The sequence below is a fragment of the Corvus kubaryi genome, unplaced genomic scaffold (genome assembly GCF_017639235.1).
Source record: "Corvus kubaryi isolate FWS band 111438036 unplaced genomic scaffold, C.kubaryi_AGA036_p1.0 split3-73, whole genome shotgun sequence".
NCBI lineage: Eukaryota > Metazoa > Chordata > Aves > Passeriformes > Corvidae > Corvus > Corvus kubaryi.
Window position 1 is genome coordinate 15347354 of NW_024582091.1, and position 25037 is coordinate 15372390.

The 25037-nt window shown below is 40.9% G+C and overlaps 1 protein-coding gene across 1 annotated transcript; it reads right to left on the minus strand.

Annotated features, from left to right (window-relative positions):
- Positions 1-258: 258 nt before the first annotated feature.
- Positions 259-25031, minus strand: TBX18 (T-box transcription factor 18). The gene is made up of 8 exons (XM_042017028.1): positions 24613-25031; positions 23665-23848; positions 22047-22148; positions 18942-19113; positions 12430-12597; positions 11177-11241; positions 7474-7568; positions 259-4909 (listed from the first exon to the last, which is right to left on the minus strand). Exons 1-8 carry the CDS (start codon positions 24875-24877, stop codon positions 4185-4187), a joined length of 1776 nt encoding a protein of 591 aa, XP_041872962.1. The 5' UTR covers positions 24878-25031; the 3' UTR covers positions 259-4184.
- Positions 25032-25037: the final 6 nt, after the last annotated feature.

The following is a 25037-nucleotide window of genomic DNA, read 5'->3' on the forward strand; positions in this document are numbered from 1 at the left end:
TTAAAGCAAGTTGAATTCTCCAGAAATGTTATTTCCTAATGAAGCAAGTCACGACCTCTTAAAAGTGTGTGTCACCTTGGCATATCAGTGTTTCGAATCAACCACGTAACTGAGGAATATGGTGGAACATAGGGCAGAACACGAATTTTCCTGCAGTTTTACATATTTCAAATTGACCTATTTACAACTTCATGTTGTTCAAGGCAAAATACTGAATCTTGAGGATCATGTTAATGAAGAGCTCAACTGACAAATTAATAGTTTTGTCATCTGAAGTGCAGTCAGCCCCAAAAAAGCACTAATTTATTATGATAAATTGAAACCTTTTTAAACACACTTCTACACAGATTAATTAGATATTTTATCTTTACAAGACAAATATACCCATAGAACCTGTGAGCTACTTCTGATGATGATTTATATTTATTTTTCTTGAACTGCTTAAGGTACAGGCATACTAGTATTAATGACAACAATGTCCATGACTTTCAAGTTGCTCCAGTTGTCTCTTCACCAAAGCAGAAGTAAGCCCTCTTAAGAGTCTGATTGTGATATTCAAAAAAAAAAAAACAGAAAAGAAAAAAAAAAAGAAGACTGTTCTCTTATTAAAAACAGAAGCTTTCATTCTCTCTGGAGGCCTGATATTTATGATCAAGCATTTCATGCCTACTTCTCTTGCCCTAATTCTGGTCATTTGCAACAATGCTGGTGTTAAGTGACTATGAAACCCCAGTCTCTGAAGTAATCAGATTTTCAGGCCCTGTGCCCTATGTCACATGGAATCATTTATTGCAGTACAATAGGAAATAAGGCCACTATGCATAATAGTATTTCTGGGGGGAGAAATGGTGCTCATTGCTGAGTAACAGTAGGCCAAGATGATTATAGGTTGTAAATTCTGCCTTCAAAATCAATGGCTCTTTGCATTTAGAACTAGCAGAACTAAAGGGCAAATTACCAAAGAAATACAGAGAGAGAAAACATGAATAGTTTGGCCCAAGAAACTGCCCACATGGAGTGCTAAGTTCTCAAATCCAGTTGATACAGGGCAGCTGAACTGGTCCTGGGAGCTGGGATGACATGGGCTATGAGGAAGTACCAAAGTTCCATTACCGGCTAAAGACCCTGGCAAGCAGCTCAGTCCCTTTTCCCCACATAAAAACCTCACAGCTCTGCTTTCAGCCTGAGTATCTCCTGGTACACAGCATCTGTTGGGATGATCGTTTTGCATAGAAATAATAAGAGAGGTTCAATTGCAGATGGTTAAAGAATTGCGTACTTGTTGGAGCTTGTTGTATTAAATCTCTGAAATTCAGAGCTTACCTTAGAGACACTGTCTTTGGTCTTGCTGAAGTTGTAGCGAAAAAAATAGGCCCAAGCCTCTCAGCTTTCCAAATGTAGTAAAAAGTGTTTGAATACACACTTTAATATATTTTCTGTGGCATTTTTGTAAAATACAGATATATCATTATAGTTATAATGCATATATAGCATTTACTGTATTGATAAAAAAGCTAGTCTTTTCACAATGACAAACCAGTATTTACAATATTATTCAAATTTTAAGGAACAAATGAAATGATATTGTGTGGTTATATGATAAGAATAATTTGAGGAAAAATAAGAGACCAGTTCTAAAAAATTCCCAGACAATAAAGTACATAGTCTTGACAGAAGCACCACCATGAACATCCATGCACGACCCTTTTTTTTTTTTTTTCCTTATAGGAACATGCATGATTTAGCTCTTCCACATTTCTACCCAGTCACAGCTCTTAAGTTGATACGGGTAATTACCCTTTTTCAAGTACAGATTACTTGTACCATCTTTCCACTTAAGTGTTTTTCCAACTGCAAAATTTCAGTTTTGGCTAGAGCAGGAATAACTAAGCACAAATCACTTCTTAATTTAAACCAAGAGATCTATGACAATTTAGACAGCTGAAAATTTGCCCATCACCTACACACCTTAGAACCATTTCACAAACCATTATCATGAGTTTGAATAGTGCTTTTAGCATTGCAGGTCTTTTCTAGGAAGTTTGCCTCAAAGGACGCTGCACTGCCAAGACCAGCGACAGAGCCCAAGTACCACGCATGTTCTTCATTATCCTCATATATGAACCCTACCCAGCCATTCATCTGTAACATACTGTCCACAGCACAGCGGACGTAATGATCTTCATTTTCAGTGTACTGTCACCCCTTCCTCAGAGGAAGAGAAGTGCTATTACCACATTTTTCAGAAGGAAAAAAATCTAATAGAGACTGAGAGAATTTAGGTTCACTCAGAAAGGTCACTTAGGAAGTTTGAGACAGCAAAGAAGGAAGCCCACATCACCTCAATTGAATCCTCTTCTCTTTCTAACTTTGAATGAGAACTTTATACATATCTTTAACAGACACAGATATATAACTGATAGAAATAAAGTCTTCTTCAGGCAGAGGCATAAAGATTGCTGTTCTATTCCCAAGTAAGCAGAGGTAGCAAGAGGGCTGTTTCTGCATGCATTATCTCCATCTCACTGAAGAAATGTTAGCTGGAATGAGTCTTTCTTGAAGTGAGAGTGTTTAAGCCCACAATTTGCCAGAAAAGATATAGGAACACTTGAGAAACATGAAAATTCACCTTTACCAAAAAAATCCAACAAACATAAAACCTGAAAGACCTTAATCTCCTTCAGTGCTGACTAGGGAAGTATTTTCAACTACATCTGTACCCACCTTAGAATGCCTTTACATCACCTGCACAATATAAATGAGGATTAGCATACTGTTGAAGATGACCTGTTCTCTCAAGCACTAAAATTTGAACCTCTGGGTTTCAGCTCTGACAGACAGGCAGCTGAGAGGCAGCTTTTGTGGGAGGACTGATACACACCTGGGCTGTGCAGGTGAAGATGAGGGCAGAAATTTGACCATGGTAAATGACTCTCTGTGTCCTTGTCACTCTGGAGAAGTCTGGTCAGGAGCAGATGGTGATCTACTTTCTTACAAGTGCCATTTAGAAACCAGAGGTGGGAATGAAAGAAACCTGTCCAATTCCAGGACAAAACCAGAGCAACAGGAAGGCAGCTATGACAACGTTCTGCTTCCAGAAACACTTTTGGACAAACTGGGTCATCTGCCTTATTGATACAGGTGATACATTTTTGAAATATTCAGGATGCACGACCTTTCGCCCTCATTAAAAAACCAACCAAACAAAAAAATAGCAAAACACCAAACCCAAAACACATCACACACAAAACAGGTAAAACCAATAATGGAATTTCTTATCCTGCTCACTTTTTTTTCCTAAATCAAACCTGCATTTTCCTTTAAAAAAGTAAAAATACAAAAACAAAGATACATTAGAATATCCTACTGTCCAGTAAATGTCTTATAGGCAATATTTATGGAGGAAAGAATGCATCAAGCCCTTCCTTTGACAAAAATTAAGCACCCCAAAGTTCATTTCATACAAAGGAATGCTGCTTCTAGTGCTGTTGGTTTATATTATTCCTATCACCACAATTTGAATACGCTTTATTTGTCTCAAATATATAATCATAAATCTAGACTAATGCTGAAAAAAACAAATCCTAGTGACAATGCTGTGCTGTTGATAAGCTAAAAACAGCATATCATGAGAAGACAAACGAATCATTCCGTTTACTTTGTAAATAATCCATTAGCTAAACTTCTATTTTAGGCTGGATGCTTGATGCTTAACACTAAGAAGCCCAAATACCCTTTGTATCCCTTATAACAGGGAAGAAACTTGTAAAATGCCTTTGGTGCATCAGCTTATTGTATGAAGGTTTTAAAGAAACTCGCTAGTAGGAAATGTAAGTGGGCTTTTTTGTGTTGTTTAATACTCCAAGTGTCACTTCATTCTTTAAAGGGTTACAACAGAGGAGGGGGAAAGGGGAGGAAGCCTTACTTAATTTGTTGCATATGTCCCAACGTGTTATACAACTAAGTGTATTATACCAGAAAACTAAAGCAGTCTGCACTCCAGCAAACTCTGTGTAACTCAAAATAGGAGAATAATCTGGCCACAAGCAAGACAAAATTTTAGTGAAACTTCCTCTCATATTATATATACAGACACTTTACAAGCTACATCGAGTGTCCTTTCATATTCCAAAAGAAATACATTGTAGACACCAAACATACTGTACTTTTACTTAAAGGCTTCATCAAACCATATGTGCAGACACTTGAGAAGACGAGAGTGTCAAGCTTCCTAGGGTCCTAGAGTCAAAGAAATTCTGCTGCCCCCCACTGCTAAGTAAGTGCACTCCTTCCACAGGGGGCAACATCTGCCGATCCGTCATGGTTCCACTTGGTGAGGACCCCAAGAAACTTCCTTGGGAAGAAACGATTTTCTCAGGACTGGCAGCCAGTTTAGGGGATGTGGAAAAGTTATATCCATAGAGCGCACAGGGACTGTGCAGTCTAAACGTGTTGTAGGAGCCTTGGTGGGTTTGATTAGCAGTAAAGGCATTGCTGGATGGGGAAGGCATGATGTACTGGAGCTGTGGAGACATCCCTGAAATCTGCATGGATAAGCCAGTCTGCGGGCAGCTGAATGCATCCCCTTCATTGCCACTCATAGACATATTCACAGTTGTGCTACTCGACACACCGACATAGGAGGGAGTCCTTGGGGGTGCAAAGGTCTCACTGGTCTGGTTCGTGAGCCGGTTGTAGGTTTCAGCCAAGGAAGTGCTGTATCTGTTCAGGGTCAAGCCTGAGCGGGCACAAGCTGTGTAGTCAGCTGGAGCAAGGGTACACAGCTGGCTAGTGTTGGGACTGAGGTGGAAGGCTGGAGATGAGCAAGGGGAACCTGGTAGAAGGTGAGGGTGGGTAGATGGCACTCCACTGCCAGATCCCTGGAGTAAAGTAGAGGAACCTGCATTTCCTGGAAGAGAATATTACAGTGTAAGAAGCACATTGGGAAAGGTCCATTTCCTAGGTAACAGATCAAGACCTTTGCCTTTTATAACAACCCTTGAGATAGAATCCAAATCAAATCAATTAAAAACTTTTACATACATGTGCAGGAGGATGTGTGAGTAAACCACATGCATATATCTAAAGAAACGCCTTGACCAAGAAAGAGAACCGAAGTTACATTTTTACAGCCATCACTCAGTACTTAGAGCTCCTGCCCAAAAGGTTAACTGCTCCTTATATGACATGGAAGGAAATTGCATGGCAGTCAAGATGTAACCAAGTGAGTACCACATCACAGGATGCCTTCTTCAAAATTATGATTTTTGGCTTGTCTATGCTCTTGCTACAGTTCAGAATGGGTTTCAAGCACTCTCTGCCTGACTGTCACTGTCAGAGCACCACCTGAGGAACCAGCTCCTTAGCTCAGATGACAGAGGCTCTCACAGATAACAGCTTTAGGAAAGTTCCCAACTTCAGAACAAAACTTCAGAACAAAAAATTTCTGACTTCAAACCAGAAAATTCTGAGAACAACCAAAAAGGTTCAGAACAACTTCAGGAAAAGTGTAGGCTGAACAATGTGCATAGCTGCTTCATTCCTTGAATAGGTAGATTTGGAGTCAACTGTTTGAAAATTGTTAATTTACTGGTATCAGAACTTTTTACATTACAAATCCCAGTGCTGAATGCTCCTGAAAGCACACTGCTCGCTACAGGTGAAGCCTTTTCTCAGGACTGAAAGTTTCCCAGCTGCAAGAAACATTTCCTTTTCTTAAAAGATTGTATCTTCCTGAAAACTCAGCGTAGAAAAATTTACTGGGGCCTTTTATAGTCTCCCAGGCAGAAGACACTTAAAAAGGAAGACCTCCTGTTTACGAATCACATTAACAATGAAGCAGCCTGATGCTGCAAAGAAATAAATGCTGTCCATAAGCTAACAGTTGATCATAATAGCTGAGCTAGTAAAAAGAAAAATACATTATTAATGAACACTGCCTGCTGCTTCTTCTCTGTTAACAGGATACCACAAGCACAAAGCACCATTAGACACGGCCACATTACAGAAATCCTGGTATAAGACATATTTTTCTTTTAATCTCAATCAATGCCTCCACTACCTGAAGATGGGCACTTTCAGCATTAACAACCAGGACAAATTTCAAATGGGGTCTTTCGGAAAGTCTCTATGTCCAAGGTATAGGTGACTACAGATTTTGCAAGTATCCCAGTTTCCATCCTCAGAATATCAAGAGTAACTTCAACAATCTTCTTAACCTCAGGTAACAGCAGAAAAGGGTGAGACGTTCATAGCAGCAGTTCCTGTGCTCTCAAACAATGCTCCTACATACAAACAGCCAATGAAGCTGGTCTTTTTCCTAAACAGATTGCCTGCATCATCAGTTGCCTTTCAATCTTACAGAGTCTTACAGGGGATTTCAGGTCTCAATCTAACTTCTCATTAAAGGCCTCTCTGATGAGACCACCCCTCACCCCCATGATCCACCCAAAACTTTGCCAACACTCACTCAATGTATCTCTGACTTGGCACAAAACCTTTTAGTTGCCCACATCAAGGACTGATGCTCAAGATCTCTTGAAGGAGTGAACTAAGAAGCTGACAAAAGTGATTTTTTGAATTTCTGGATTTTCTGGATTTTTGCTCTGAGGAGGTTTAACAACTTTGCGGTCATTATCAAGAAAGCAGACTGGATGTTTGTAAATTTGGTAGCAGAAAATGTGAAGAATTGGGAGCAATATGTCTGATTTAGCTGGGAAAAGGCTGAGAGGTTTTCTACATGCATTGGTGTACTCTGGAAATAAAAGAACTCAGAAAAGAGTACAGAGATTCCATTCTCTGTCCAAATAGGCCATTTAAATATTTTTCTCACTTATGACACTACCTGCACAATGGGGAAAGTGGAAACAAAGAGGTTTCCAACAAAGAGTGAGGAGCAGGAAAAAGCAAAATGGAGAGGAGATCCAATTTTTTAAGCTCTAGGATGCAGATAAAGTTTGTTAGCCCACTTACTGAACAATTTACAGGTCTTTAAGAATCAAGAAGGGGTTCTAAGAAGAAAAAAAATTAAGCGCCCTACTATTTTTTCTTTCCTTTTGAGAACATTTCTATTCTAATTCCTTTTTTTTTTTTTTTTTTCTTAAAAACACAAGTGATTCCTACACTGGGATTTGGGTGTGTACAACAGAAGTTATCTGTAAGTGATCTCTACCTTTTGTAACTAGCCAGAGCATAATGCTAAGGAACAGGTTGTTCAATTCTTGTCTAACTGGCATTCTCCTCCACATGTGATCTGATTTTTGTTTACAATCTAACATTTTTATTGCCACAGTGGTTGAGTTAGCATTCGTTTTCTAACTTAGAATAACTGATATGGGGGGATGGGTGCACTGTGGTTAGTTGGTTGTTTCTGTCTTGCAAGTGACACACTTACCTAGACTTACGTAAGGTATGATGGGCAAAGCTTCATCTTCTTTGGTTTTTGTTTTGAAAGAACACAAAGACAATTGTTACCTTGTTTGGGTATCCCAGGTATATCCTCAAATGTAAGCGTCCTCAGGGAAGGTCTCCAGAAGGCGTAAGACTCTACCAGAGCTTCCAGTCCCATTCTATTTAGAACAAAAGAATCATGGTGTCATGAAAGCAACCTGTATTTTGCCACACATCTCTGGATACTCTACCTCAGAAACATATAAAAATTAGTAAGATTTCAGGATTATTTTGAAGTTGACTTTGCATTTTAGAAAAGAGCCTTACAGCCTATCCACGAGACCACAGAGACCTGCAATCACTGGGCTCACACCACACAAAGTGTTTTCCAATTCCACAAGCCTGGCTCTCTATTTCAATATTTTGGGTCTTTTGGGACAGCTGTTTGAGTGGGAAGACTTGGCTAAAACGATGCTAAATGTTTTGCTAGTATGATATTTCTTAAAGAGATCATCCAGAGGGATGATCTGCTATTTCTTCCTAGAAAAAAGGTAATCCGCTGACAACTTCTATTAAAACAGAATTCCCAGTCATTACTGATGAGCTGGAAAATCACACTCAGAACATGAGCAAGGCATGGGCGTACAGATGTTTTGCTACTAAAATCACATATAAAGCAACGTTGTCTTGGTTACTACCTGCTAAGCAAAATGCCTTTAGAAACTAAAAGTCTTCGTTTATTTTCTTGCCAGTGTCCTGAGAAAACAGAAGTGACTGTGTAGACAACGGTGGCAGACACTAATTAGAAGAATCTCTGTTTCCTGAATGTAAAGGCCCATCTGTTTTCTGACAATTATTTATGAATAATGCACCTCAGAGGTATATATGCTTAGAGGTATAATTTTGGTGTTATTTTTGGCTGCTGGGCCCCAGAGGCCTGTTAAGTGTCAGCATCAGGCACACACCAAATACAAGGGCTTGCCTTCGAGCAGCAGCACTTTGTAAACTTGAATTATGCAAATAGCCCGATGTGAAGCAACCAACATGTTCTGATACTGCTCCTTCCAGCAGGAGCACAAATGTCTGTCAGGAAACATTTATGAAGCATTTATTAGCTGAACCTGGACTAAAAAGATAGCCTTAATTTTCTGCAGTAATGGTGAATTTTCATTTCTAGTTAAAGTGGAGATAAAAGCCACCTCCTGGAGGAGTGTAGCCAAGGCGATAATTTATACAAGATGCCTTCGAACAATTTCCACATTTTATCACCACCCTAATTTGCGCTATCAAATGCCCAAGTTTATTTAACAAAACAGTTATGTTTTTCCCAAAGTATTTAAAGGGAGAAATTCTGGTCCTTTCCTGAGTAAAAGTTTTTATAGGGTCAAACTTAAGGCCCACCTGAAGAATGAAACTATTCTCAGCACATAAATTCTGTTGCACTTTGCAAATGCACAGGGAATGTTTTTAAAAGGTGAAGCTACTGATTTCTGTAAAATAGCCTATGGGACTGAACAGGAATGACCTAGAAGGGCATATTTTTAGCTAAACAGAATTACTGCATGCAGCAGTGCAGAGTAAGATAGCTGCAATTATTAAAGCAATGCTGAAAAGCTGCGTATAATTTTACCACAGTATTTTTTTAAACTTGTTGCAGACTAAAATGCCTCAATGATAAACCTACCAGCTAGAACAATGAGAGTAACAGAACCTTAACATTTGATTTCAGTATTTAGTAACAGAGTAAATTAATAATGGACTGAATAAATGCATAGAAATTTTCCTTGACAATTAAAATTCTGAGCTGAATTCCCAAACACACTTACCCAGTAATGCAGACTATAAAAGAAAACAGCAATACCGACCTCAGTAAAGCAATGTCAATTTGCAGCAAACAAGAGTTTGCAGAGTCAATTCTGTAACGAGTGTGTTTGTAGAGTAAAAGCACTCAGACCTCATTTAAAGGCTGTTCCAAAATACTTTACAGGTGATGGCTCTTCCTTCAGGACTGGCCTTCTTAATCCATTTCCATAAAAAATAACTGTCTTCCATACAAAATATCCAGCTTTTTTTCTAATGCCTGAACCAGACTATTCTTAGCAGCCAAACAAAAAACACCTCTCTGGATACACCCAGTCCCATAACTGTATTTGTGCGGTTGCAGATGCAGTACTCTTACACTGTCCTCAGGTAATACCAGAGCTGTCCTGCCATCTTAAGACCTGCTCAAAACTGGTTTCTGAACAGTTCTTTCCTTTCTGTTTTAAAGGGTATCTTCTCTTGTTTCATATAACATAATGGAAGAAATTCCAAGTCTACCTAAACTTGTAAGTTTCAGAGGATCAGGATTTCACACTTCTTAGGAAGTTCCTTAGTACTTATCTTATAGTTCTGCAAAGAGCAAGCGTAACAGAGACACTGTCTATGAGAGAGAGCTTTCAAACAGGGCACGTATGGCAACCCTTTTCTTCCTAAAGTACACAGAGCATGTTTTGCTTCAGACACTGCATTTACCTGGAAGCTGCTGTTCACTTAATTTCTAACTAGAAGGCTACAAAGGACTGCCAAACTCTATTTATGTCAGTGCCTGGGACATCCCATTTGGGCTGCAGAGCATGGATAATTATTTCTTGCTAGAAGACAAAATCTCAAAGATACTGAAAAGATACTTAACAGTGAATGCCTGTAAATCTTTACAAAAACCTCATCCTTTCTGTAAGTATTCATCTTCTAAAAACTACTCTCATTTGCTGTCCAGTCTCAGCTTGCATGTAAATCAGGTGTAGGCAAAAAACAGGCTTTAATGCTGTAGCATCTGCTAACAGACAAGCTCAATAAAGTAACTATCAAAAAGAAACTCTCTGATCATTCCTACCAGCACACAGTGCTCCCTTCTCTGCAAGGCTTGTCATAAATATAGCAGCTGCAGACACCAAATGCAATGTGGTTGCTGGAACTGAAGTATAATATACACCACAATAAAATACTGCGCTTTTTTAGCTGAAATGGTTTAACATACAATTCAAAGCAGGCTTAATTAGCTTGCATTAAACAGTCGTTGGGTAAAATACCTCATCAGCCCTGGCAGCCCGGACCAGACCCAAATCTCCACTTTGCACTACTCAGATTTCCCATTGCAATTTTGAAAGATTCGTGGATCAAGAGAGAATAAGCAATTAATCAGTCCATCCGCAACAGAAGAGGTGGAAACCAGTCTCATTTCAAGATCTTCTATAGCCTGCTAGAAAAGGTATTCACCTAGGAAGTGGATTTAAAACTTCTTAGACTAAGTAGACCCTTGAACACAGGTCTTCCACCTCCTAGGCAAGTATACTCAATGTAAGGTTACTGCACAAAGCAGTTTCTACCCCTTTAGGAGGAAACAAGCCGTCCATCTGTGTTATATGCCACTTCCATGCAAGAGAACCTGGGCTTAGAGTTTGACAAGGGTATCTGTAACTTGTGTCTCCAGCCAGGAGAAAGAGGAGATTTCAAGCGCAGCATGAAATCACAGACCTGAGGATACATTAAGTCCATTTGCAGCCTTCATGGTGTCTCACTGCTTCCACTGAAAGGAAACTTGAGTTCATGAGTGCCAGCCTGTTCTTGACCTAGATGGTCAGAGGTGTAGCAAAGTGAGCTCACCATAGAGAACATTACTGAGTGGTCCCTCAAGGAGTACGAGCTCTCAAATTAGTTTGTGTCTAAGTACAAGTGTTCACCTTGAACAGCCTTCACAAACTGATTCTGTCAGCAGGAGCAAGCCCAGCTCCTTCCCAACACCTACCTGTTACGGCCTGAATCTCTAAAGCCTTTGGCGAATGGATTCCTATCAATCTTCAGACGAGTTATCTGTGAATATGATTAAGAGAAATTACTATCTTTCAACTTAGGTAAGTAGCAGAGAAAACAACTCTTCTGACAGAAGTAAGCTGACAATAGAAACATCTTCATATTTGTATGGTTTAAGATGGTTGTCCTGAAACAGCAAAATAAGGACCAATCTTCTGATCATTATTTTTACAGATCCCCAGAGAAACTAATAGGTATTTAAAGTTGCCAAATGGCAGTTGGAATTACTGAGAAAAACTTGAGGCAAATTTCATTCTTCACCTAGGAGAGTACACTGTCTGACTGAAATAAAATTTAAATTAAATTTTATTTCTGTACTGGTCAAGAAGGAAATGTGAAAAGAAAGATTATCTCTAGGTTATTATCCTCCATAAAAAAGACACCAAACCAACCAATCAACCAAAAAACCCAGCAAAATACACCCCACCCCAAATAACTGTAATTTATTTTAATATATGGGAAAGTCACGAAATACTTATATTTCAGTATTTATGTGGCTCTCCTGCCCTTCTCTTTGTAAAGATATCAATGCATATGTAATTTCAAAAAATACAGCTGCAATAATTTATATGGAATTAATAAAATGTCACAACACTCACTGTGGTGTCATTACGTCTGCTAATACTTCAACGAGAGGTAGAAACAGCTGAGTGATACAACCTGCAGTTTACTTTTGACTTTGAATCTGTGTGGATCCAGATAAATTGCCCATAATAATATAAGTTGTATGCAGTTAATAAAAACTACTGAAACTTTCTTCAGAACTCAGCTTCTCTGTTAAGGTCCTGGGAGTATTAAAAGCACTGGAGTCAGGAACAAAAGTGCTTTAAAAATTCTATCCAGACATGTATCTACATTTAAAGGTATAGAAACACCTTTAAAAATCAGACTGCTCTTTGCCTTGTTCTTCAATGCTATATTTATAATCAAGACACCATTAAGCATGCTAATTAGACTGTGTGATCTCCATAATAAGAATGATTTTTTACATGCAACATCTCCGAAGTCTCAGCTATAGCCTCCAGGCACTGCAGCAATACTACCAGTGAAAGCTACTTGTACAAAAAGGGTTTAGATAATTTTATTTTAATAAGAGTTACAATAAAACTATTTGCTTTTCTCCTATCTTTTATGTCTCTGGACTGCTCTGAAAAGCCTGTAAAGTGCTAATCAGAAAGCCCAAATTACCTGTTGATTTTGGTATGCTGTGACAGTAGTGAAAACTGTCTCTGGAAAGGAGAAGGCTTTCACCCCTTCTCCTGAAGGGATGGGCTTGACAGGGGACAGATCATCACCACAGTCTTTTCGGATGACGTGCACACGAGGCTGGTATTTATGCATAGAATGAAGGATAATCTACATAGTCATGAAAGGAAAAAGATAACATTTATTAGAAAGGACACCCTGCTGTTTCAGGACTAAGAGCTTTTTGGAACAGGTTATGGTATGTGTTTACCATGCCACTTACTGGAAATCAAATGTTTTCTTTAACCTCTGAAGGTTCTTGTTACAGTAGTCTAATCCCTGTGCATTTATGTTATTGCCAACCCTAAGCATTTAAAAATTACGACTCAGGAGCTCCAAATTCAGAGACTGGCTCAATTGAAACTGGCTCAAAAAAATGAGGAAAACAAAAAAGAGAGAAATCAGGAGTGAAGTCTAAGTCCCACTAGAATTATGAAAGTTTTGTCACTTTTTTCCACTGAAGTCTGGATTTGATCTAACAGGATTAACAGCAGCAGAAATTTGCCTTTTGTTTTTGGAACCTTCAGGATATGCTATCGGAGCAATTTTTTCCTTATATCCCAAAGGCTGGAAACAAGTCTTGGCTGGAACACAAGCTGAGACTCTCACACTTTGAAGAAGCATAAACTTAAGAGTAAAATGATACCAAAATCCAAAACTCCAAAGTGTTAATAGGAATCGATTTATAATACAGACGATGAATTTCAATAAACAAACCCCTCCCAACATACAAAAACTCAATCAAAAATAAATTATAAAAAAGAAGTGGATGAACTCATAGGGCATAAAATTAAACACACAAATACCTCTTGGTACTGCATCACAATTTTAGAGGAGATTGCAAATACAGAATTTTTCCTCTATTTTACTCCACTTCAGCTAACCACTATTAAAATAGAAGATTTCAATAAAAAAAATTTTAAGTTTAACTATTATTGTTGGAAGCCCTAAGAAATTAGTAACTTGATAAATAAATAGTCCTATGGCTATTGGCCTGTGGAACTACTAATCAACATTCTGGGGAAGCTTTTTAATTTCCTGCTCCTTGAGTAGCCTCAGAGTGTACGTGTGCTCAAGCACTGAACAGAGCCTCTATGCCAGACACTGTGGAAGTTCATTCACCCAAACGATATAGAGGACATTACATTCATTTGGATAAACTAGAGTTTGATTAGTTTAATACACTTGGTCCTGGCCAGATTACATGACCCTGTTTTGGTAAGGCAAGTTTCTGGATAATCGGGGGTTTTATTAGCCTTTGAGTAAGGATTTGACAATGACATCATAGGCTCCATTTAATTTGCCCAGGGAGTGCCCTATGGATGTTCTCATACGAAGTCTTTTTCGAGTTTCTGAGATCTTGAACAGAGCAAGATTTTTTATCATGCAAAAGTGTTTTCTCTTTTACAACACTCCTTCCAGTTCTCCAGTGGCAAAGATCTACAAAATGAAAACATGGAGAGGACAGCACACTCCTCATCCTGTTTTCCTGTGAACACCGAGTGGTACCAGGGGAGATACTGGTGCAACAGAAAAAGACGTGATCAAGGAAAGATGTTTGACTATTCAAACCCCCTGCAACTCTGTGCCTTGCCATTTGTCTGGATGCCACTGAGCACGCCACGTTCTGCTCCCACACGGATTACTTGACCCCATCAGCTCTGTGGTGCAAACTACTGCTTGCCCGCACATCAGTGATAACCCTGGCAGTCACAAAGAGCTCTGCTCACACGTCAGAACAAGTGAAATCAAAGCAGCACGGAGATGAACATCTCCCACTGCTTATCTGGGTGGCTATTACAGCTAAACTGATCCATGTCATCCCCTAAGAGACACGTGTCTGGCCCTGTCCTATACTGAAATTTCCTGTGCTGACACACTGTTTGGCAACTAGCAAATCTGTAGCAATAATCTTTTTTCTTGATTTTGTACCATGTCTTCTAACAATGGGATCTTTGTTAGTGATCTGAAGGACTCTGAACTCTAAATAATGCATAACTGTAAAGCCCCTGTGAATTAAAGAGCAGCATATGAATATAGGACATAAAAGGAGAAGGAGATACAACATCCACTCCAAAACCATTTTAGCTTTATTATTCAAAGCATCACCTAAAGCTACTGTGAAGAAAAAGCTAACAAAAAGGAGATTCTGGCTTTTCATTTCACAGTGCTTGCACATTTAAAAGCACCAACAGGATCTAACAGTTTATGTGCAGAAACAGCAACTTTTCCTTCATGCCCTTAAAATCCAACACCAAAAAACCCCAATCAGAAGTCCTGCTGTGTTCCCAAATATGAACTGGAATTACATTCAACTCACAGTTGAAGAGCCTGCCTCTCTCTACAAAGCCCTCTCAGAACAAGATCAAAACACTTCATGGGGGAATAAACCTCTCTCACAAAAAGTAAAATTGTATTTTGGCCACAGCAGTTGTCAAGAAATCGCAATCAAACAGAAGACACCGCAGAAAGGACCCCACAGGTAGGAGGCAGAGCAAAGGCGACCAGAGCACCTACAGGCACACAAAGCTGCAATCACCTTTGCAATGGCTTCTGAGAGCTGCTGCCACAATGAGGCCTCAGAGCCGACCCTGAGCATGAGCACCACTGTGGCACAACCATCTCAGCCAGAACAAATGAGAGCCAGATACTCCTTCACAGGGGAGATGCCAATCCTCCAGCAACTTGGCAGTGTCAAGAGTACACAGTCACCTCCCCACCACTGGCACGGTCCTTGCTGCTGTTTTTGCCAAAAATCCTCCTTTATCCTCCCTCCAAAGCACAAGCATTCAAGCTTTCTGCAGTCAGGGAAGTGTGTGGGGCTGAGGAGCACGGATTCCCTCTGTACTAAGACAAAAACTGCAAGTGCAAATGCTGACGTTTCACAGCTTTTCATTGTGACAAGAACATATAACTGCCCACTGACTGTAAGCAGAGCTCGCTACTTGGAACCAAGTCTGGGCAGTTACAGTCCGCCTCTGTTTCCAGCCTCGCCCCACTTTCAAATGGAGAAAAAAACCCTCCCCAACCACCAAGGAACAATTAACACACTAACAGCCTCATTTTCACTAAAAGCTAAAAGATGTTCCTCTGCATCAAAAAATAGTCAGTTGAAAAGCATGGAAAATAGCATAAAAAATATTGACTTTTCCCCTCTACTGAAATTCAGTTTAAAAACTGCATTGAAATAGAAAAATTACCCAGCTCTAACCAGCCGGAGGGAGAGACTGCTTTTACAATGCAGCACTCACTCCACAGACGAGAGAGGGATGAGAGGCATTAACAAAGAGCATCCAGACCATGCACATTTCAGTGACAACTGCAAAATCCAGGTTTACTTTTCCTTAGCATCACAGTTTAGATGAAAGACACAAAAGCCACAGTGCATGTCTTAACGACTCTATAAGAATGCAGTGTTTCCAAAGTAGGGAATTCACCCTGAAACTCCCTTTTGAGATCAGAAACACACAAGGAAAAGACGTCTGTACAAATTTTGCCTCATCTCCTCAGACTGCAAGTGGAACCCATGTATCAGAGAGTGTCCTATGTGCAATATGGCTTCAAAATCTCTCCGCTGAGCAGCACTATAAAACTGCGTAGTCACAAACTCCCACTTGAAATATGAAAATAGCAGCAGGCAGCACAAAATCTGGAAAGCACTGGGGCAGTGAGTCTCTTAGAGATGGCTTATCTACTTTCACAGAATGCTAATCCCAGGGCAACACAGTGCAAAGGGAATGAACAGGCTGCCACCAACTACTACCACAACATAAATACTGTGTAGGAACTCTACCTTAGTGCCTATTTGCAAATACTGTCTCTATTCCCACAGACATGGGCCACTTCTCTCAGACATTCTGAGAGTTAATACTCTAGAATAGGTAAAAGGGTTCTAGACTGATATCATGCAAGCTCCCTACCTCAATGCCTGCAAGACCAAACCTACCCCTGGGATTTCAACACAACTACTCTGCAAAAGCTTACACCTTCGACAAGCACAGGAAGCATAAAGGAACAATTCCAACAGGGATTAAATTGCCAGAACCAGAAAGCAGGGAAAGCATTCCCAAAGAACGACAGCTAAAGCCCAACGCTGCTTGGTGGAAACCCCACCAAGGCTTCTCTGAGCCACTCTGCCTAAACACGAGAGGTAAAAACCCCACTTTCTAATAATCTAAAATATACCCCATGTTCCATACAGGCGTGGGAGAGTCAGAACATCTGATATAAGAACAAATATTAGAGGGACAGCCTTGACTCTTAGCTCTTCTAATTCACCATCCGTCCCCTGGTACCCTCCTGAGAAAAATGGTTTCCTCCTGCTTATGAGAAACAATTGGTTTTTTATATTCATCACAAAATATGATTATTCATTTTCCACTATTGCTAGAGGCTTTCAGAGGCTACATAGCTTTTTCAATACAGCATTCCACACTACCATAGCTTTAAAAGAAAAAATGTACCCATTGGAAGAGACACTTTTCTGCTTTCTGCTTTTGCCTTTTCTGGTAATTATGAATGACATGTTTGCAATTTCCCAGATTTGAGAAATATGAAATTATTTTACAGTCATCCTTCTTTTGTCCTTTTATTTTAATACTTAAATTTCCATTTTGGGGAGAAGGGGTACTGCCATAACTCTGAATCAGTTCAATGTGTCTCAAATCACTGTACTTGAGCTTCGCTTCACTCATTTCCAAGCTGAAATACTTAACTAAAAACCAGAAAATTTATATCTCCCCATATGACAAATAACAGTGTGCTGTGTACACTCCACAGGTTTTGGTTCAGAACAAAAACAAAGCTAAAATCTGGGATGGAAAAGTACAGTAACACAATTCTCTGCATAGCTGAGATTTTATCGCAGGGCAGCTTGCAACTGCAAGTGCACGGGTGGACCACAGTACCCACAGATCATCCCTCTGCATCCAGCGAGTACAAAAACCAGCTCCCTGCTGGAAAAGCAACATTTTATCCATTTGCATCTGCTTCACTTTCAGAGCCCTTACAATAGGCTCAGGATTCAGGGAAAACAACTCCCACTTGAGAGGAGTACCAAATACACGAATGCTGGGGAAACTAAGGGAATTTCATATGCTAACCTTAACTCAAAAGGATGCTGCCAAGGAAGACTCTGTAACTGTAATTCTGGAAAGAAGCAATATAAAACCTCTTTTGTACTATCCTAAGAAAAGCATTGTTAATTTCAGTGAATACCCCCACATTTCTTTTAAGGAAGAACAAAATAAAATTATGAAAACTACTGTACAAATGGAAGCCTTTTTATCCTTGTTATCACATTTGCTAGCTCAGCCACTCTCCTGTATTCCTGCCTCTGTTAATCTCATTTGCAAACACAAATGAGGGGAAAAATCTCAGACTATGTATTAACAAAATACTTGGCTCAATGTCAGAGTTGCAACCATAAAGAAAGACGAGTGCGGTATCTTTGTGCTCTGTGCCAGGTATGTTTTCTTTCACTCCTTTCCTTGAAGGACAAAGCATCTTGGTTAGTAAATTGGTTTACGCTAAGGACAATGGAATCCACATCCTGTCTCAAAACTTTCCTCCAACATCTTAAAACTCCACCACTTGGAACTTGATGCTCCTTCTGAAAGGATGCCAACATTTGCCACTTATTACAGGGGTTTGTAAAATCAAAGACTTCACCCTGACTAAAAAAAATCTCATTTTTTAATTATTTCTTAAGGTGTCAAGTAAAACTATTTTAAGGATTGCTGGAATGATACTGGCTTACATCTGTCATGTTTCAACAGTTTTGAAGAGAAAAGGAAATATTAACATAACACATTTTGTCACATTAGATAATGTCATAACTAAACAATTTAGAACTTGCAAACAGAACACTCATACTGCATACGTCTTCGCCAGTTTTTTCAGAAGTAATGAGCCTCAGCTGTGAGAGGGTCTTGCTTCATAAGGTATGTAATAAATCATCATCGGAGCAAACCCAGCTCCCACGTTGTTTGTCTTTGACTGCAATTATTAACACCTCACGGGGTTTCACACAAACGCTTAGGTTAAGAAAATACTTAAGTGTATTTTTATTCATGTGAAGTTATTACACACTATTAATGTTTCTTCTAGCCACTTGTGAATTTAAGCGTGCTTTTCGATCGTAGCAGAAGTTGCAAGTAGCACGCTTGGTGGGAAATACTGACAGCAATTCTGCCCCTCTGTATTAGGCAATTTAGCCTTGTAAAGTCTTACTTTGCAGAAGGAGTTCTCTCTTTGAGGGGGGAGTAAAACAGCAGGCTCTAATAAGCAGTTAATTATCGGAGCAGAAAGTAAGCAGATTTTAGATCTGGACAGTAAAATTCCAAAACAACTCTGAAAAGTCAAGCCTATTTCTGGCACCCTGAAGCTGCACGTCAGAGCCTCTCAGGGCTGAGCAATGTGCCTACACATAATGCCACTGAAGAGCAAGTACTCACATGCCCTTGATCATCCAGCTCGTTATTGGTAAGCTTCAGTTTGTCAAAGCTGATCACTTGTCTCATCCATGTCTCCCCCGAGGCGGGTGAATCAGGGTGAATATAAACACGAGGCGGCACAGGGGAGTCAGCATTACCTGCCACCATCCACTTGGAACTATGATAAACATACCTATAAAAAGAAAACAAATACCTTTAACCACAAGCACCAAAACAATTTGTTAGACCCATTCAGCATTAATAAATTAGGGCCCATGCACATAGCAAAAACCCATCAATTAAAAAAACATGAAAGGACACAATTTTACATAAATAAAAAGATTTTTTTGTTTGTTTCAAAACGTAGTTCTGGCACCCGCACAAATAAGGTTAAAATTCATGCTCTGATGTGACCCTACTCTTCCTAAAATCACTCACAGTCTCAACATTAGCTTTCAAAATGAGCTTTAAGCTGGTGTCAGTTTAGTGACTGCTACAGGTCTGCTCTGAAAAGGCACCAGCAAACAAATCTGGTCCTTCTTTTATCAAATTAAGTAGTAATTCCATATTTGGAAGATTTATCATGTTGAACCTAATATAAGACTCTATAAATAAAGCTGTTGAAGGGAAAGAACATTATGATTGGGAAAAATAATGAAAATATTTGAAACTATGCCCTCGATATTTCTGTAGACCGTATTAATTGGCTTGAACAGTATTGCAAAAAGGTTAAAAAATGAAAACACAGGGTCTGTAGTTCCTTTGATAGGCCAATGCTGATGAGGTGATTTTATGACAATAGTGCCTGCTTTGGTAGAAAATCTATTTTGAGGGCAGACACTTCACAAAGCAGTTTAAAAAGCGTTAATTGAAAGGGGTTTTTTTCCAAGTACAGTAAAATTCGAGTAATTCAGACGTATTTTTTAATGAAAACAAGAAAGACTTTATCAAATCATATCTTTGAACAATTCAGTTCCTTATTAGAAAATGACAAGCAACATAATCAGAACAGAAAACAAAATGATCCAATGCAGGTATCACTCCATACAGTTCAGATCAAGCTGCATAGTAGATTCTAGAATGGTGGTGAAATTCTCTCCTGGGGACAAATTCTTAAACCCAGATCACTGTTGTAACATTTTTTATTTACTTTACATTTCTTGGTTTATACTACATATATGCTTTCCCTAGAAAAGTAAATAAAATTATAAATACACATAAATACACATTTAGTTATAAATACACATTTTGAGCTACAGCTTAAGCTTCCAAATATTTATAAGGTCAAATTTTGCTAGAAATCCAGACCTAGATGTGATTTTCCTCATTTCCATTAGTTTTGCTATCTGCTCTGTCAGCTAAAGACTAGACTCCGTGTGACTGCTGTCATGTCTATGAAATTTAAAGATCTGCAAGACAGTGTGTGAAGCTGCACGAACAGCCAGAGCTGAAATAGCAGTCAGCAATACAAAGCACAGAATAGAATGAGAAGAGGCAATAAGTAAAACATGTAAAATATTAATATTTAGCGGAAAGCTCAAAGGCATGGATACTAATACATGAATACAAAAAAATTCAAGTTTGTCAGCTAAGAAAATACTGCCATTCATACAACTCTTGTTAACTTACTTCAGTTACCTGTGCACCACGTATCACACTGTGAAGACAGTGCAGGTCAGTTTGACTAATTATTTTAAATGAAAGGAGGTTTAAACAACTCATACTCAGAATAACTGCTTTTAATTTTTAGTATAACATTTTAATTAATTTGGGATTACTAACTTGCTTTTTCTATGAATTTATGAATTAGTCAGACCTTCTAGGAACTATGTGTTTAGATTGTAGTAAATTAAGTAAATGCATACATGCAACACAAAGCAAGAAAAATGTTTTCATTTGGACTGCGCTGCACTGGTACAAAGAAAAAAAAACCATTTTTTCCTCTGTGTTACAGACAGGAAAGACTCCCCTAAATGTATATGCTGGGCATCCTCAGCCCTTTTATCTGGTGCCCCTTGTTGAAAAACAAAATCTAAAATGGTTCTAAGGTCTTATACATCCCATGAGAAAATGACAAAATAGCAGTCAATGAGGTAAGTACAGGAAAAACACAGGGCAGCGTTTGCTTAGGACACAAGGCAGCATTCCTGCAGAACCAACCTTTTAATCTTGGTCTGAAATATTCCTAGTTCTAGAATTAAATCTGCAGCGGTTTTCCCTACATTATGCTAAGTATAGGTTAGAACAATCAAACCCGCAATTGGTAAAGACCTGATCCTGTCTCCACTGAACTACTCTGGCCAGGCTTCCCCCCTGGCTACTCTGGTGCATGGGATTGCATCTGTAAAGCAACACCTTGGAAATGGCTTCAACTCTCAACAGGAACTGCTGCGGGCCCAATCTTGCAAACATTTCTACAGGACCAGTGGCTTCTGCAGAGCACAACCAGCTCCCTCAATACACAACTACCCTCGAAATAGCGAATGCTTCAGGACATCATTTCTACTCCTAAACGTTCATAGAACAACCTCTTTTGTTGTTCACATCATTCTGCAGACAATAATGCCATTAATTCTTTAAATAACAGTAATTAGAAACACTACCCCTATGAGTCTAAGCAACCAAACATCTCAGTGATAAACAGCTTTTAAATTAAATTATATAAGCAATTTGAAACATGACCAAGACAGCATATAAGTATTTTATTCAGACATCCATGCTATTAATGTTATTAATTAATGTGAATACCATTTACCATTAGAAAAATGTACATTTTCGTATTTATTTGTTAATAGGAAATAATTCCCACTGACAGGATGAGGAATAAAATATGATAACATTTCCTGACCACACTAGAACTGCCCTCTGAAAGCCAAACCTGAGCATCTGGCCACAGTACATACACAGTGTGAGGCAAATGTATCACAAAGAGCTTCAACACAAATTTTAAGTGCTTTTGCATACTTGGTACAATATGGTCTTTTAAAATGGACTGGGTGAAAATAAGAGTCTTTAAGGACAGTTAAATATGATCTTCTGCTAATTTATGTTGTGTTAATATTTTCTTCCAACAGCCAAGCACCCTATAGCTTACATCATATATTTTTTGCCTAAAAGCCACCATACCTGTATCTTTTGTTATCCACTGGCACAATATCCATAGCAATGTAATACTGCTGATGTGGGTCTAAACCTGAGATCTTCACTCTCATTGCGGGAAACATCCGCCTGAACATTGGAAAGAGAGAGGTCATTTTTAATACGAAACAGACTCGGGAATGGTTGTTTAGGAAAAGTAACCGCTTCGTGGGATTTTTCTCGTTCTTCCTTTTAGCCTACAGAGTCCTTTTGGACGATTATAGTTACATAGCCATGAAATGGCCCATTCGATATGTCAAAACAGATTTCCAAAGTGGATTTACTCGAACAATGCTTCATATGTTTGGGGATACGCTTTGGGAGTACAGCTATTACCACATCATTTCAACTTTATTGTTAGACAGTAAATCATTTGGGCTTGAGACGAGACTTTTAGCAGTACACACATTTAAAGCCCATTTGAGATATTAGCTAGAAATGTATTCCTGGAGATGTGCAAACATCACCTCCACCCAGGAAGCCCAAGGCTTATAAAAAGGCAAATTGCCACCGAAGTTTCAACTGACAGCAGAAAATGGTGTATCATTGCTGTAGCGACGAATTAGAAAGCTAAATCCACGGTGATACAATTATAACACCGCAAGGATGCAGTTATAAAAGCCAATGTGCCATGCTCTAACCCAACAATATGGTCTTTATTGAGACGGGACTTCCTGTCTGCAACTTACTAAAGGTGAAGTGCGAGAGCTACTCTGTCTTTGAAAGGTATAGTAAAACTTCTTTATTGAAAGCAGAAACAAATCTACGAGCTAATTTCTGGAAAAAAAAAAAAAAAGACAAAAACCAAAACGTTCAAGATTTAGATTCTTCTGTGGAGAAACGGATTAATTAACCAATTAGGTGGTTTTAACATAAAACTGCCCTTCTTAGTTCGGCATGCTTTTTATCAGAAAACTTCATTCTTGAAGCCAAAAAAAAAAAAAAAAAAGTCCTGACTGCGCGCTAATAAAATACTCTTCTGTATTTTATAAACCTGAAAGTTATTCCAGTTTACTCAGTATTTGCTGCTGTGCTAATATATATATATATACACACACATATATTAAAAAAACCAATCAATTAAAAGTCGTTACTGGAAACAAAAATCCTATCTCCGCCATTTCTGAATAAGCAGTAGGGTAAAAACCTGACTGTGGCTGACTAGTTTTTGCTGTTATTTCAGTGCACCTGTAAGATAAAACAGAAATTCCCCGACTGGACTCTCTTAAGACAAATGTAGCTTTATGCTGTTTAAGACTGCGTTTCAATCATTAATAAAGCCTCTCTGAAAATGCAGACGGTAGCATATGGATTCAATAAAATATGTTTTTGTAATTTCTAATAAGTTCAAATACTTTTATACTTCCCAGGTTTTTACCATGTGTAGCCTCTAGAAAGGGGAAAAGCTTCCCCCCAGAAGGGCACGGCGCTCCCAGACCTCGCCCTAATGAACAGGAAACCCGAAACGCCACATGCTCCCGTGCCCATCTAACATTATCGCCATCTACCTGTCTCGTAAATCTGGAGGGTTCCCCCGGTTTTCGCCCGCTTTGATGTGCCCGCCCGCCCCGGGAGCGCGCGGGTGGCGGCCCCGCGGTGCCGTTACCTTCCCGCCTTGGTGATGATCATCTCGGTGCCGATCTCGTGGAAGCGCTTCCAGAGCTCGGCGCCCTGCAAGTCCACCCTCGGCGCCTGCGGCGTGGGCAGCGGCGAGCCGGGCTTCGAGCCCTTGGGGGAGCCGCCGGGGGAGGCGGGCGGGGAGGCCGCCAGGAAGCCCTCCTCGCAGCCGCCTGCGGAGAGAGCGGAGGAAGCGATAGCGGCCGGGGCAGAGCGGACTTCGCGACCGGGGTACCCCTCGGCCCCGGCCGACCCGCCGCCGCGCTAGCCCGGCGGCAGCGACGGCCTGCGCTGGCCCGTCCCGGGCCGCAGCCTTGGCTCCGGGTAGCGGGCCGATGCGAGTGCCGGGACCGCGGCAGGACGGCCGGGCTGCCAGGGACGAGCCGCCCCCGGCGCCGCACCGCGCCCCCGCCGAGGCGGGCGGCAGCGGGTCTGGGGTGAGGGGCCGGCGGCGCATTTCGTTTGGCCACGGGCTTCTGTCCCGCAGCGGGAAACTGCGCTCCCGTCCGCACACAGCAAATTGCCCACACACATATATGTAGGTGTTTTGTGTGTGTATATACATATATATATATATATGCACGTATAATTCTATACATAGTTGCATATGCATTTTCGCCAGCGCACATACACATATGTGTTGTACAAGCGCTTCTCCCTCTCCTTGGAAGCAGGGCTAGGGACAGCCCCGTGCCGTCGCTCCCCCGCGCTGCGGCACCCACAGCCCCGCCGGCAGCCGCCCTGCCCCGTGCCGGCGTCCCAAGGCCGCCGTGGATCCTCACCGCCAGGCCAGCGGGAAGGGTGGTGGGTGCCCACGCAGCGTGAAAAGACAGGGATAACGCGGAATCAGATCGCCGATGGCAGAGGGGAAAGGGGATCCCGAGCCCGGCCGAGGAGCGGGGCCGCGGGCAGCGGCGGGGCGCGATGCGGCACTCACCGGCGGGGGCGCGGGCGGCGCAGCCCAGGTCTATGTCTCCGCAGGTCCTGCCGATGGCAGCGGCGGGGGAGCTCTTGGCGCAGCAGCCGCTGCCCCCTTCGTCCTCCGCCGCCTCGTCCTCGCCGCCCAGCTTCCGCCGCTTGGGCTGCCGCGGCGGCGGCGGCGGCTGCTGCTGCTTCTCGGCCCCGATGAGAGCCTCCACGGAGAAGGCGTGAGCCTTGAGGCTCATCGTGGTGCCTGGCGAGGACCGCCGCTTGTCGGCCATGCCCGCCACCCTACAGCCCGCGCATCCAGGCGCCCAGCGGCCGCCGGCACCGGCACCCGCGCCCGGCCCGCCGCGCCGGCCGCCCTCCCGTCCTCCCGACCGCGCAGGCAAGGGGCTGGGGCTTTTCCTCGCCTTTCTTTTTAAATCCGAGTTATCAGCC